Here is a 14,469-nt window from a genome sequence, read left to right on the forward strand (position 1 = left end):
AAGCTTCCTTTTGTTTTAAGCCTTCTACCTATTAATTTCATTCTGTGACCCCTAGTTCTTGTGTTATGGAAACAAGTAAATAACTTTTCCTTATTCAGTTTCTCCGTACCTGTCTTTTTTATTATTATTATTTTTGCTTCTCACTTGTGTGTGGCCCGAGCCAAAAAAAGGTTCCACACCACTGATCTAAAGAAAAAAGTCAGACATAATACTCCAATTTTTCTACTCAAACCACCACAATTCCAGAATCTAAACAAAACAAAGGGCACTACTCATTGTAGTTTATGGAAGAAACACAAACATTTGAATGGCAGGAGGAGATAGGAACTATGCAGATACAATATGTGGTGATAAATAGTGTGAGTATGACTTGATGTGATAATGCAAGAACCAGTGACATTTTGGTAAAAAAAGAAAAAGGTGTTACCTGGTCTAACAATTTTTATATATATATTATCTGATCTCTACCCAATAAATGCATCTCCTCAATACTTCGTTATCTCCTGAAGTTTGTTAAATGGCTGATTTAAAACTTTTCATTATGTGCCTGATATTTCCTTTTCCCATCAAACCCAGAGTTGCAGAATTTCCCAACAAAGTTACACTTGCTGGTTGCCTAGGTCAAGTAGCAATCAGCAAAGAACCAGTGATAGGTTTGAAAGTGGATACCTTGTGACTCTTTAGGGCTGGAAATGGACATTTATCCTTTTCAGTTAAATAGCACCTTGATTTCTAAAATATTACTGGAATTGCAAGTTTTATAAAAAAAATGTATTTAGTGTTTAATGTGACCTAGAATGGAATATGAAAATTTATATTGGAGACTGGATTAATACTGCAAAATAAAGTTATTGGAGAAGACATTTTATCTTAAATTTTGAGTCACTTCAACAAAAAGAATTTAGAAACCCTAAATTTGCAATATGATACAGATCACTAGTGGGTTTAAGCATAAGCTTATATTCCTAGAAGGTCCTGAGGTATTACACCTTACAATCATAACATAGTAGAAAAAAAAAGTATGCTTTTATAGCTTCCCCTAATCTTTATAAAATTGAACTGATTAATGAAAGCATAAGGCCTTACAAGAATAGCAATAAAAAAAGGATAACTCCCCATCAAGTCTTTAAACATGTCTAAAATATTTTCTATTTAATTAGTGCCATATACAGAATACAGGAGGCCCCCCGACTTGCGAATGCCTGAGTTGCAACCCTCCTCACTTACAATCATTTACGGCGCCTATCGTAAATTATGGTTTGAGTTACCACGTCCCCGACTTGCAACACTTCCCCAGGAACCAACTGCATCTCAAGCTGGGGGCCTCCTGTATTAGGGATGTCAATGTGTAGTCAAATACACGATTAACTGATAAGCCTGAACTTATCAGTTAACCTTATTGACTACATGCATTCTCCCCCGATGCCTCTCCATCCAAGAAATAGCTTTCAAGTCCGCTCCCCACAAGCACCGGAGCTGCAGAGCTGCCTGTTCCCCCATCCCCCACACTACTGCTTCCTGATAGAGAAGTAGCATGCAGAGGTAAGTGGGGCGGGGGGGCGAGGGGGGGGGGGGAGAGGAATCTAGAAAGCCATCTTACAAGCCAGCTACCCGCTCATATCAGCTCACGCAAGCTGCTTCCCTCTCCCCCCATGTTGCTGGAACACCAGCGCAGCCTCTCTCCGAGGGGAGATCAGACACACACGGATGGGGCTGCTGCGGCCCCACACTGCTGCTTCTGTATCAGCTCCAGAGACTATTGAATAGTCATGTAACCACTAACATTTTATGCGGTTACACGACTATCAATTAATCACCAACATCCCTACTGAATATACGATAGAACTTATTGGACCATACTGTCAGCATGCATTTCAGAAGACATAAATAACACCTACTTGTGGTTTTGACATTGAAAGGTAATATGCCAACAGATTAACATAGATAACTAGGGATGTAAAACTGTAGCCATTTAAACTGGATAATCAATAAGCCATCAGTTAACCTAACAGCTAAACAAGGCTCCTGCTACAGCTCCCAGGGAGCAGCCTGACACCCTACACTGCTGCCTCTGTATCAGAGGCAAAAGCGTGGGACAGCAGCCGGCTCTCCAAGAGAGAGGTGGCAGGCAGGAGCCGGCTGCCACCTCTTATGTAACCATTGAAAATTTTCAGCAGTTACATACCATATTTTAGCGAATATACCCCACGGTTTTTCAAATTGAGTAAAAACAAAAACAAACAAAAACACTTGTATACCCTGCGCACGAGTATAACCCGCAGGGTATACAAGACTTTTCTGTGCCAGGGGATATATTTGTTAATTTACGGTGCCGGGGAGGGTGAAGGGGGGGGGGGTTTCCTGCGGGCGCTCACTGTCCCAGTTCCTGCGCAGCCACCAGTCTCTGGGCAGGAGAGCGCTCATCCCCCTGGTCCCTGCACAGCTGCAGAAAGGGGCCAGAGAGCGCTCATCTCCCATTTCCTGTGCAGACACCAGCCTCCAGGCAGAGGAGCACTCATCCCCTGGTTCCTGCGGCTGCACAGGAACCAGGGGGATGAGCGCTCTCCTGCCCAGAGGCTGGAGGCTGAGCAGGAACTCACTAGAGGAGTTTAAAAAATGTTGTATACCCCCACACCCAAGTATACCCCGTGGGGGGGGGGGCAGGGTTTGTAAAAGTGCATATAACATGCGGGTTATATGCGTGAAAATAGTTAATCAATTACATGCATTTTAACATCCCTATCAATAGGGTGATCAGACGTCCTGTTTTTAAAGGGACTGTCCCATATTTTAGCCCTCCTGCAGGTGTCCTGACTTTCTTTTAAAAAAAAAATTGTCTTGTATTATCTGTCTATCCCTCTCTCGCTCGCTTCCCAACCCTTCACCCCATTAGCACAGGTGAGTCCTGTTGTGGCTGGATTTCTGCTTGCCAGCCACCTGCCCACCAGAGGTCTTGAATAAAGTTAATCTGGTGCCACCTCCAGCCCTGGGAAGATGGTGGTGGCTGCTTACCTTGGGCTTATGCTGTCTACAGCCATGGGGAGACTAGTGGTGGCTGCCAGGCTTCGCCCGAGGCAGGAGAGATTTGAACCCACAACCCCATACATCCAAGGTCACAACCCCATACACAAGGACACTGGAAAACCCACCCCAAATGTGTAGTTGCTACTGGGCAAATCTGAACATGGGACCTCTGGAATTTAGTACAGTAGCCTCTACAACTTGAGCTATAAAGCCAGCCAAAAAGGACCCAGTTACAGCATTGGTTGGGAAGCAAACCCGGGTCAACTGCTTGGAAGGTAGCTATGCTCACCACTATACCACCAATGCACAGTGGCCAACAATGGGGATAGTTGTGCAAGGCTAGTGGCAGAGCAAAGATGCAAAACGTGAGGCCAATGTGTCCCTGCTCCCTATTCCATTTCTGTCCAGCACTAGCTGCACACTGAGATCTGTGGTGGCTGTTGAGCATAGGCAGGTGCCAGGTGGCAACTAGTTACATCTGTCCTCTGTTGCCTACCCATTGGTTCCTTATATGCTCCTACTCTTGCTGCTTTAGCCCTTTGTCCCAATGGCGGGGCATATCCTGCTCCCAGTGCTATGTGGCGTGTTAGCCCTTGGTCAGAGTGCTCAAGTCACCAGCAGCCTGGCAGGCAGGCTCCTACATTCTCCCACTGACTCTGACTGAGCCAGCAGACCAAGAAAGCCAAAGATGGGCCCAGGGTGCTAGCCAGGAGGAGCCAATCCCTGCATGTGCCAAAGCCCTGTGCAGAGCTGGCATGGGTAAGCCTCTCCACCCTTTAGCTAAGCATTAGTGTGATGATGATGAGAAAGCAATTTCCAGCATATTCACACCCCAAATCTACAGGCTCCACAGCAACCCCTAAGGTCAGGCTCTGTGCACGTGCGCACACACCCTGGGTCTTACCCCGTAGTAAACACAGGTCTGCTGGTTCCCTAGACACACACTCCTGCTGAGCCACCTGTCTGGCCCAGTTTGCTCAAGCCCCTATTGTTACATTACCTAGACCCTTTTGCACAGTGCACAGGACTTAACCCTATCCTGCCTGCACTGTAGTTGAGGGACATGGTGAAGTGGGGGATGGGACATGGTGCATCTGGGTTATGTAGGTGGCCAGCAGCACCATGGAGGTGTTAGCAGACTTTTGACACTATATAGGCAGGAAAGGACAAGCTGCTACCCACCATGGGAAGGGGGTGGAGAAGGGAGGAGACATGAGGTTTGCAAAGACTATAGGGCTAGGATTTTCTCCCCCCTCACACTCCTTCCCTGCAGCTGCTCCCATCCCTTCCCTCCCACAAAGTACTAAAGGGCTGCTGCTGGCCATATTCTGGTGTGAACCTTGGCAGAGATCTGGGAGGAGTGGAATGTGACACTGCATGCCCCCCACCCATGTGTCTACTCAGGAAGACAGGGTTCCAGGGATCAGGAGAGGCAGATCCATTCCGGGGGCCAACCAGGGATACAAGGCAAACAGGGCCAGTCAGAGAGGGTTGGGTTAATTGGTCACTCTGCCTCACATGTGAGAGAAGTGTATGGGGATGTGAGGGGTTAGGGTTGTGTATTCAGTCCCTCATTCTGTGACCCCCTCAAGCCTTAAAGATAAGGCAAATAAAAAGAATCCAACTATGCAGTATTTCCTCTTAACAGGGGATCAAGCAACTTGATGTTAATTTGAACATTTGTGCTGCATAGTTCTGACTGTCGTTACACTCACTTAAATACAACTGATTTTACCAAGTGTCCCATATTCAGCATAGGTAGGGTGACCAGATTTCCCTATCAATGGCAGGATCATACAAAGGCTCACCATAGTCTCAAGTGACCACATTTACCCACAAATGACAAAGCTACAAGGCAGTTGAAAAATCATCCAAGGTGAGGACAAACTCTGCACCATTTGGCTATTTTATATTTATATGGCATTTAAAGAATTACAGAACTATTTTTGAGATTTTGACTATTTTGTTTTCTCCTGTAGAGCCAGGCTCCATACACAGCTCAAAAGAAGGATGTCTTATGGTTAAGATATTAGCTTTTACTGTATATTGAATTTCAACATATGTTATCCAGCCCTCTACCAACTGGAAAGCTCTATAAATCAGCATCTCTTCATAGAAAATGTGGTTTATAGTTCAGTTGGTGCGGGACTGGTAGGCTCCCTACTTGGCCTCAATGGCTCTCTGCAAACAGTGATGGTGCTAGGTGGAGGAATGGCCACCAGTGGTTTGGAGTGCAGGACTGGGCATGGAGATAGGGTGCAGAAGGGGATGCAGGGCAAGGGCTCGGGGGAATTTTGGTGCAGGTAGAGGCCTAGGGCAGGGACATAGAAGGGGGTTCGTGGTGCCAGATTCAGGGGATGCTCATCTTGGTGGGTCCCAGTCAGCAGAAACTTGTCCCTGCTGCTCTTTAGTAGAGGCACACAGCAGATGGTTCTGCATACTGTCTCAAGTGCTGGCTCTGTAGCTTCCATTGGCCAGGCACTGTGCCCAATAGGAGCTGCAGAGATAGTGCTTGGGGCAGCAAGCAAAGCCAGCTGCTGTGCCTCCACTTAGGAGCAGCAGGGACAAGTTGCCAATGGCAGAGCCACCCACAGTAAGTATCCCCAGATCCAGCACCTAGAACTCCCTCCCACAGTCCAACCCCCTCCCTCACACTCCCTACCATGTCCAAATTCCCTCCATCTTAATTAACAGGCACTTTTTATTTACTGGCACCTTCATTACCCCAACATGCTAGATAAAACAGCTTTTACTGTACATGGATTTTGTTCCCATCTTTGCCACTTATGTGACCTTAGGAAAGTTATTTCTTTCTCACTGTGCATCCATTCACTATCTGTTAAATGAACACAGTGCTTACCATTCATCTCTTTTCACGATCCTTGCCTGGCAAATCTACTGTCATTGTAAAATTTTCCATACATTTTAAGACAAGAAAAGAACATCATCATCATATAGCGCTGTGGTTCTCAACTTTTACCATTGTGGACCACATATATACAACTCTCTCTATATACGCTATCTGTATGGCCCTGAAGATGTCACATGGGATGCAGCTATGTGCTTATTAGGCTGCAAACAGTCTACCAGATTATGCATACAAACATGACAGAGAAATACCCGTCCTTTAAGTTCAGGTTGTACCTCCCTCGCCCAGTACCCTAGGGATCTGACTGGTTCCCAACAAGTAGATTTGCCAAACGAGGGGAGGTCCCTCCTACTGTGGTCCGTGCTGCCCCCAACTAGGACTCCAGTTGAGCCCTACTGCTACCTGCCCTGCCATGCCTCTGCAGCTTCTGGGGCTCCGCAGCTGCTGCCAGCCCCCTGCTACCACCTGGCAAAAGGGGCCAGAACTCCCTGCTGAGCCCTCCACTCTCAACATGAGGGTCCTGGCTGAATCATACCCTTCTTCCCCTGCTCCTGACCTGCAGCCTGACCTCCTTATACCTGGACTCTGTGGTCCAGGAACATCTGTGGTCCTGCTGGACCATGGATGTTGCTGGACCAAAGAGTTCCAGTTAAGGGAGGTACAACCTGTAAAACACAATTGCTATTAATAGCCACACACAATTTTAAAAGATTGTTAAGATATAATACTGTACAACCAGGAATAATAGAATCTATCCAACCATTTCTTCCTCTTTTTTTAAATAAATAATCTGCGCCTTTAAACAGACATGGAATACAGAAAAACAAGCAGCTAACCTGAAATCCATAAACCAACCTCAAGTATCTAAGAAACTTTACTATAGAATTTTACTTCAAACTGTTCCACTTCAAGGTAGTTTACAAGAAGATTAGCAACTCAAGTTTCCAGGTATGTTACTGCCTGTAAAACTAACTTACTTCATCTTTCTCCACACTCATATGTAAGCATGTTAAACAACTCATTTTAATAATAAATTCTAAATTTGTCTTATGTTTAACATGATCTATGAAATAGGAGCTCAGCAATAATTTACAGAACATTACATTACCCCCTCTTTAGCACACTTTTACAAGAGTCTCATGATACCAATACCCAAGTTCCCCTGCTCCCAGCACTGCCATTACATTAGATAAGCAGTGTAATTATTTTAAAGGAATGTTTCTCTTCTGTTATGATGAAAACAAATTAATCCAAAAGGTTTTAAGAGGCATAAAAGTCGGTCGCTATATTACAGTTAAGATTTTTATGCTAAAGATTTTCCTTTTTAACTACTTTTCAAGTACTCTGCTATAATTAAAAATAAGGATGCTGAACTATATGTTAGCAGAAAACTGACAGCCAGCATTAAAGGGACACGGTCAACATAATTCACATTGGCATTCACATATTTGGCATTCACATATTTGTTACTCTGCTACAAGCATGTAAAGAAAGGATAATGGAAGATCACAATATTCTTTCTATCCATTATTTTGTGAATCACATAGCAATGCACGTAACTACTTAATCATTTTTCCCAGTTTGTGTGGGGCACCTGCACAACAGGGGAAATGCAAACTCTTTGATCATAGAAATCATACAACTTGAGACAAACTGAAGCACAGGTGTAGTATATAAAACTACTTTTAAAATCAATTACACTTTGTTTCCTGTCTTTAAATAATGTTTGATTTTGTACAGTATTTCAAACTTTAATCAAATTCAATGAACAGGAGTTGTTAGTAACTCATGTTGAACCCAAGGTTACATAATCTGCAACATTCTAATACAAAAGCCAAACAATTATATCTTATTAAATGAACATTTGTCACAAGAAATAAATGTCAACTTTGACTAAATACAACCTGAACATTATAAAAGGCTCTCCTTGCAATCTAGTTTCACTATTATAACTGCCATTTTCTTTTAAATCCTTCACTAGCAGGGGCAGGGGAGGCAGGAAAAAGGGAAGGAGAGTACGAACATACTAAAGACATCAAGATACCAAAAAGGGCATTTTGCACTTTCATGTATGACCTTCAGGTGAAGGATCTCAGCATTTCAATGAGAATGTAAACACATCCTATACCAGACCCTAGCAGCCCCATAAGAAGCAATACTAGTAACCGATGCTTTTTTTTGTGACGGTACTGCCCAGTACGCTGTACAGGCACCTCCAGTCACAGCTCAACAACTTTTCCCCCTGGAGTACCAGCACCTTTAGAATTAAAAAACAAACAAACAAACAAACAAAACAAAAACAAACAAAGCGCACTCCTAACACTGAAAACACCTTCCAAAACAATATTTTCAGGATTCATTCCTATAAAATCAAGCTGAAAGTTTAGAAAACAGTAATTCTTCTGTTTCATATAACCATACAATAACGTCACCAAAGTTTCAGTTATTTTAAGCAGATAATGCATACCGTGTTCAGCAACATGCATCTATTCTAGACTAGATTTTTAATACTGTATGCCACAGAACACAAGATAAGCCAGTCCGATGTTATAATATACACACTATCGTAAGCGTAAAGGCAGCATTCAATAACATACGTTCTACAAGGACACATCCTACAGACCACCACCACCACCTTAGGAAACAACCATCATCAGCAAGTGTTCAGAGTGAGAAAGGAGTAAACTCCATCCTACATAGAGCACAAGAGTGCCTTCTTCCTCCCGTTTGAAAATATTTTTAGTCTCAGGAAGGCTATCAGAAATAGGCAAGACTACGATCCTTTCCTCTTCATTCTCTAGCCAGTAAAGCTTGCCAGACAAAAGTGGGTTGCAATGACTAACTACTCCTTCGATGAATGGGAACATCAGTAAGAATTCTGTCTCTAAGCATCTTTAATGCAATAAGGCATGCATAGACTCAATCTAAGGAGTTGTTTAATTGAAGTGTAGAGTTCAGGGCTCATCAGCCCAAGCTCTAGGCACCTTACAAGGGTTCCAGTACCCAGACTCAAGCACAAGCCTGCATGTTTACACCACAATTAAATTGCTCCTTAGCCCAGTGAGCACAGGCCAGTTGTGGGTTTTTAAATGCAGAGTAGATATACTCTAAGGCTGTGTCTACACTGGCATGAATTTCCAGAAATGCTTAAAACGGAATACTATTCCGTTTTCAGTTTTTCTGGAAAAGGAGCGTCTACATTGGCAGGCTGCTTTTCCGGCAAAGCCCTTTTTCCGGAAAAGCATCTGTGGCCAATGTAGACGCGCTTTTCTGGAAAAGAGCCCCGATCGCCATTTTCGCGATCGGGGCTTTTTTCCGGAAAAGACTACTGGGCTGTCTACACTGGCCCTTTTCTGGAACAGTGTTCCAGAATAAGGACTTATGCCCGAGCGGGAGCAGAATAGTTTTTCCGGAATAGCGGCTGATTTTGTACAGTACAGCGTTGTTGCTTTTCCGGAAATTCAAGGGCCAGTGTAGACAGCTTGCAGCTTATTCCGGAAAAGCAGCTGATTTTCCGGAATAAGTGGCCCAGTGTAGACACAGCCTAAGAGAGTGTTCACCAACCAGTAGATTGGGATCTATTGGTAGATCTTAGAGTCTCTGACAGGTGATCCTGACTGGTTTGGCCAAGAGGCTATCAAGCACAGTGCTTCAGCTGCCCCTCCCCCTATTGATGTGCATGGCCTGCCCTTTGTCTAGGAGCTGCCCCCACTCTCCAGAGCCTACTCTTTGTTGTACAGGGCAAGGCAGTGGAGAGGAGGGGTGCTGATGTCAGAGTGCTCCCCTCCCACCCTATATTCAATTGCCACAGACTGGAAGGGGGAGGGGGACAACAAGGCTTGGGATGGAGGGAGTTTTCTGGCTGCTCTTGACAGTGGTGCAGGGCCAAGGTAGGGGTGAGCCTGCCTCAGCCCACTGCACCACCACCCAGGAGCTACCTATGGTAAGCAGTGTCTAGCTGGAGCCTGCATCCTGAACTCCTGCCTCAGTCATGAACCCCCTCCTCCACCCTAATCATCCGCCTTAGCCCTGAGCTCCTCCCCCCGACCCAAACTCCATTACAGAATCTTACCCTGAACCCCCTCTTGCACCAGGCTCAGCTCAGAGCCCCTCTCACACTCCAAATCCCTTAACCGAAGACCAGAGCCTGCATCCCAACCCTCTGTCCTTGCCTGATGGAAAGGAGGGAGAATGGAGTAAGCAGGGGCCGGCATTGGAGAAGGGGCACGAAGCAGGTGGGACAAGGGTATTTGAGTTTGAGGTAGATCCTAGATTGGACTTAAATTCAAAAAGTGAAATTGTGCTTAAAAAGCCTGGAGACGACTACTCTTAGGACAATTCCTCATGGAACAGCATCTGTGCAACTGTAAATAAACACTATAGCAGAGCCCTTAACGTTATGGCTAGTTAATTCTGAATCAGGAAGATAGTATTTCATAATTGGAGAGTCTAGGAGTTTTGCTAGCTATTATTCTTTCATGCACAGACTTAAGTTAATTTAACTTCAACAACAGTACAGCAGTATTCCAGGTTACAATGGCTAACTAATTTTTTTATTGCTGGAAGTGACATATCAAATGTTGATAATCTCTTTCGTCATCCAGCCTAAATCCCTTCTGGTTCAGAGCTTGATCTAATACGAAGTTCATATGAAAAAAGTGACTAGATCATAAGTATTGCATCTTAAACTTAGTGTGATTCAAAGAGGGAAAATAAAAAAAAACTTGAAGTAAACTACATTGATAAACAGAGTAATATGATCTTTTGCAAGAACTTACCAAATACCTTGTACTGAATAGTAACGTTCTTTTACTCTTGAAATAATTCTCTTGATTTTTTAATAACGTGTCAGCCAAAAATAACAAAAGTCATTTCATGAGGTGATCTGTATTTTATGTATTTCCAATATGCAAAAATCAGAAAATATTATAAGGAAAATTCAGGCTATTATAAGGAAGATTGGGATATTTGCCTATTATAATTTACAGATTGTAAATGTTCGTGTAATAAAAGATAACATCTAAAGCATTTGTAAAAGTCAGCTTCAAAAAGCCATAAAACATACCACTATAGCATATGGTTTTTATATATATATCCACACACACACATTAAATTGACCAATTTGAATTAAAAGTACAACTACATAAGATGGCAGGAGTCAAAGCTTAGCTGTCAGAGCTGAAATTGCTTTACTACTACATTTCACAAAACAAACTATAAATAATGTACTCAAATTGCAAGAAACCCACATAAAAATTAGGATGTAATAAGTTTAAGTGTCTTCAAGTGCCACCTCAAAGTCAGTTTCTAGTCACTCAGTACTATTTAAAATTACCTATTATAATCATCCACATATTAGACATCAATTAAAAGAATAAAGATTTAAGCATTTTGATGTCATGTTCCTATTTTATAGGATTTATGAAAGTTTGTAAATAACTTCAAAACTTATAAGCAACAAAGCAAACCTTAGTTTTGTACAACAGAAGACTAAAGAAAATATGTTGTAATTGTTCTAATATTAAGCTTTGCCATTATACCAAAAAGCAACTAGACCTATATTAAGACTCAAAACTACTCTATTCAACATACTCTGGAGGTATGCTTTAAAAAAAAAAATCAGACAAAAATAATGTAAAAACATTCACATCCAACATGGACACAATAGGATGAGAAAAGTGTCAAATGGAAAGCTACTAACTCCAAAGCAGAAACCAGCAGAGTATCAAAATCATTCAACGTCTATTGCTGCAACTGAGTTATCTATTAATGGTGTACAAAATAATTTGATCCAAGTATTTTCTTCTGTTTTCAGTCTTAAGATACAAACTGACAGTTACTCCAGCTGCACAGCCTTTGTCACTAGCTTGTGGATGGGAAGCTAAATGTGCTACAGGTTGATAAGGATTACGCCAGGTTTGCAAACGCTGTAGTCTACGTTAGGAAAGCAACGAGAAGAATCTTGCAATGCACAAGAGAGTTTCCCTTAACCACAGTGGGGGCTGCACATTTCAGCCGATGTGTATACTCATTCCTACTATTTATTTCCCTGTTTACCTCCCCCCTCCCCTTTCTCTTTCTCCTCCCTGTCCGGCCATCTTGGGCCGACAGGAGCAGCCATTACTTAACTAAATGACAGGGCCAACAACTTTTCATAGAAACAAACGTGTGCGTATAAAGCCCAAACAGGCTCCAGTGTGCGCCTTTCCTTGGGAGCAGCGCAGGAGCGGGGCGGCCAGGGCAGATGGGGAATCACTCCGCTAGAAGTTACACGTTTAACAGATGGACCCAGAAAGCAAACAAGTCACTTAGCGACTGACTTCGAAACGACACACAACTCCCGCACTACAGCGATCCCAAACCAAGAGGCCGCGTTTCCGCCACTCCGGCCAGCAGTGGGGTGAGGGCCGCGGGCCGGGATTTGGCAGGGTCCGCGCAGCCCGAGCCCAATGCGAACGGGACTGAAATCCCCAGAGAGGGTCTGGGGGAACGTCAGAAGCGCCTCACGCCCACCCTCCCGGGTCGCCCCGCACTTCTCGCCGTTTGCTCCAGAGCCCGAGACTCCGGCCTGACGCGCAGGCACTTTCCGTCCCAGTTCTGGCCAAACCCCAGAAAGTGGCGGAGGAGCCGCAGGCCCCATCCCCGCCCTGCGCTCCGGGCGATATGTGCACTAGGGGGGCAGCTGCGGGCTGTGCGCGCCTGGCAGGGCGGGCGAGAGCGAAGACACACGGAGAGAGGCGAGGGGCGAGCCCGTGGGCCCCAGCGCGTCTCTCCCCCCGGGCTGTGGCGGTGCCACCCCGTGCACACGCACACGCCGTGCAAGCTCAGGCGGGGGGAGGGTGGCGGGGCTGGGCTGGCTCCCTCCTCCCCCCATCCTCTTACCTTTAACAGCAAGGCCTTCGTTCTGGCGCCATCTTCATGAAGCCTCAGAAACCCGAAGACTCGGCTGCGGAGGGGGAACGGGAGGGGGAGAGAAGCACAAGGCGCAGCGTTAGTCAGGGGAGAAGCCCCCGCACGGGGCGCGCTGGCAGAGCGGAGCCGGCCGGGAGCCCGCACAAGCCCCGCACGGAGACGGGCGCCCTGGCCCTGCCCGAGCAGGGCGCCGCGGCGGGGAGGGGAGGGGAGAGCGGCGGGACAGGGAGGCAGGGGGGCGCGGGTACCTGTCGAGGCCGGAGAGGGCTGCTCTCTCCTCGGCTGTCAGGCTGGCGAAGTCCTCCTCGCTCTGGCCGCTCGCTTTCCCCGCCGCCATTTTCTTTTCCTCATCCCCGAAAGGAGCAGCAGAGGCGGCGGCAGCGGCGGCGAGCGACACTCCGCACGATTTCATGGAAACGCAGCGTAATTAACTCACAATCACAACCGCCCCCCCGGCGCGCCCCCAACGCCCCCCAGTGCCGGGCGGGGCGGGGCGCCCGACACACACACCACAACTTTTATTACAACAACAACAGCCGGCAGGGAGGGGGAGGGAGGGAGGGAGGGGAGGAGGGAGGCGGGGGGAAGCCCCGCGGCTCGGAGGAGGAGGGGGAGGGGGAAGAGCGCCCCGGCGCTGGAGGCTGGGGGGAGGAGGCGGCGGCTGCAGGCGGCGATGGCGGCGGAGCCGTGTTTACATCGCTGCTGCGCTGCTGGCCCCGGCGGCGCGGGGTGCGTGGAGTCGGGGTGACAGGGTCCCCCCGCCCGCCCGCGCAGGGTGTATTTGTTGCCTGTACAAACTTCCCCAGCAGCTGCACAAAGTTGTTGTAATTGTGTCACACAGCGAACCCCACGCCGCCACCGTGACCCCCCCTTTGCTCCCCCGCCCGCCCGGGGCCGCCCAGCCAATCGCCGCCGCCGCAGCGCTGCACGTGACCTTTGTTGACTTACGTCAGTGATAGCGCCCTTCCACCGCTGCGCTGCAGCTTGGTTGGCGCTCGGTGCCTGCCCCCGTACCTGCCATCCCGTCATTGGTCGAGGGATGTCCTGAGGGCAGGACTGCGTGAGGAGTCTGCTTGTTATTGGTCCAGGCTCCTGTCAGTCGTAGAGCTTTGGCAGTTACTCAGGCACAGCATGTTTGTGTGTATTCATTAAATAATAAGGGAGGGGCGCACGGTGGGGAGTGGCGGGAGAGGAGCGGGGGAGGGATCCGCTCCTCAGGAGCTGGGCGCGTTTCTAGCTGGCAGGGTAGCGCGTCTCCCGGGGCCCGGCTGCGGCGGCGATGCGGGGGCGGGGGCAGCCGTTGGCGAGGAGCCGCCCCGGGGCCGGGCCCAGGGCGTGGCTCCCCTGGCACCGCCGGGCAATCATGGCTCCCGCCGCGCGAGTGGAGCGGCCCCGCGCCCGACTGGGGGGCGCAGCCGCCACTTCTGCTCCTGGAAGATTCTCCCTGCGCGGGCGCGGAGCCGGGACGGTGCTGCCCGGGGAGACGCCCTAGTGCCCCCCCCCCCCCCATACAGCCCGTCGGCACCGGGCGCGGGCAGGGACCGTGGCGGGGGCTCAGCCCCTTCCCGCTGGCGTCGGGCTGCGCGCTCAGCGGCCCCTGCGCTGGGTGACCCGGGGCGAAGCGCCCCACCCCCGCCAGGCGGCCCCTGACAGGCGCTCGCTGT

At 47.5% G+C, this 14,469-nt stretch overlaps 1 protein-coding gene across 4 annotated transcripts in view; it reads right to left on the bottom strand.

Annotated features, from left to right (window-relative positions):
• Nucleotides 1–13,679, bottom strand: part of KDM6A (lysine demethylase 6A) — a 299,506-nt gene extending 285,827 nt beyond the window's left edge. For 3 of the 4 annotated variants that reach the window (XM_075912756.1, XM_075912767.1, XM_075912747.1), the window contains exons 1-2: nt 13,054–13,679; nt 12,776–12,839 (exon numbers count right to left, since the gene is read on the bottom strand). In XM_075912756.1, coding sequence (XP_075768871.1) covers nt 12,776–12,839; nt 13,054–13,217 — 228 coding nt within the window. In that variant the 5' untranslated portion in view covers nt 13,218–13,679. The remainder of the gene's footprint in view (nt 1–12,775; nt 12,840–13,053) is intronic. The other variant, XM_075912776.1, reaches the window with a different exon arrangement.
• Between the last annotated feature and the right edge of the window lie 790 nt (nt 13,680–14,469).

The sequence above is a fragment of the Pelodiscus sinensis genome, chromosome 1 (assembly GCF_049634645.1).
Source record: "Pelodiscus sinensis isolate JC-2024 chromosome 1, ASM4963464v1, whole genome shotgun sequence".
NCBI lineage: Eukaryota > Metazoa > Chordata > Testudines > Trionychidae > Pelodiscus > Pelodiscus sinensis.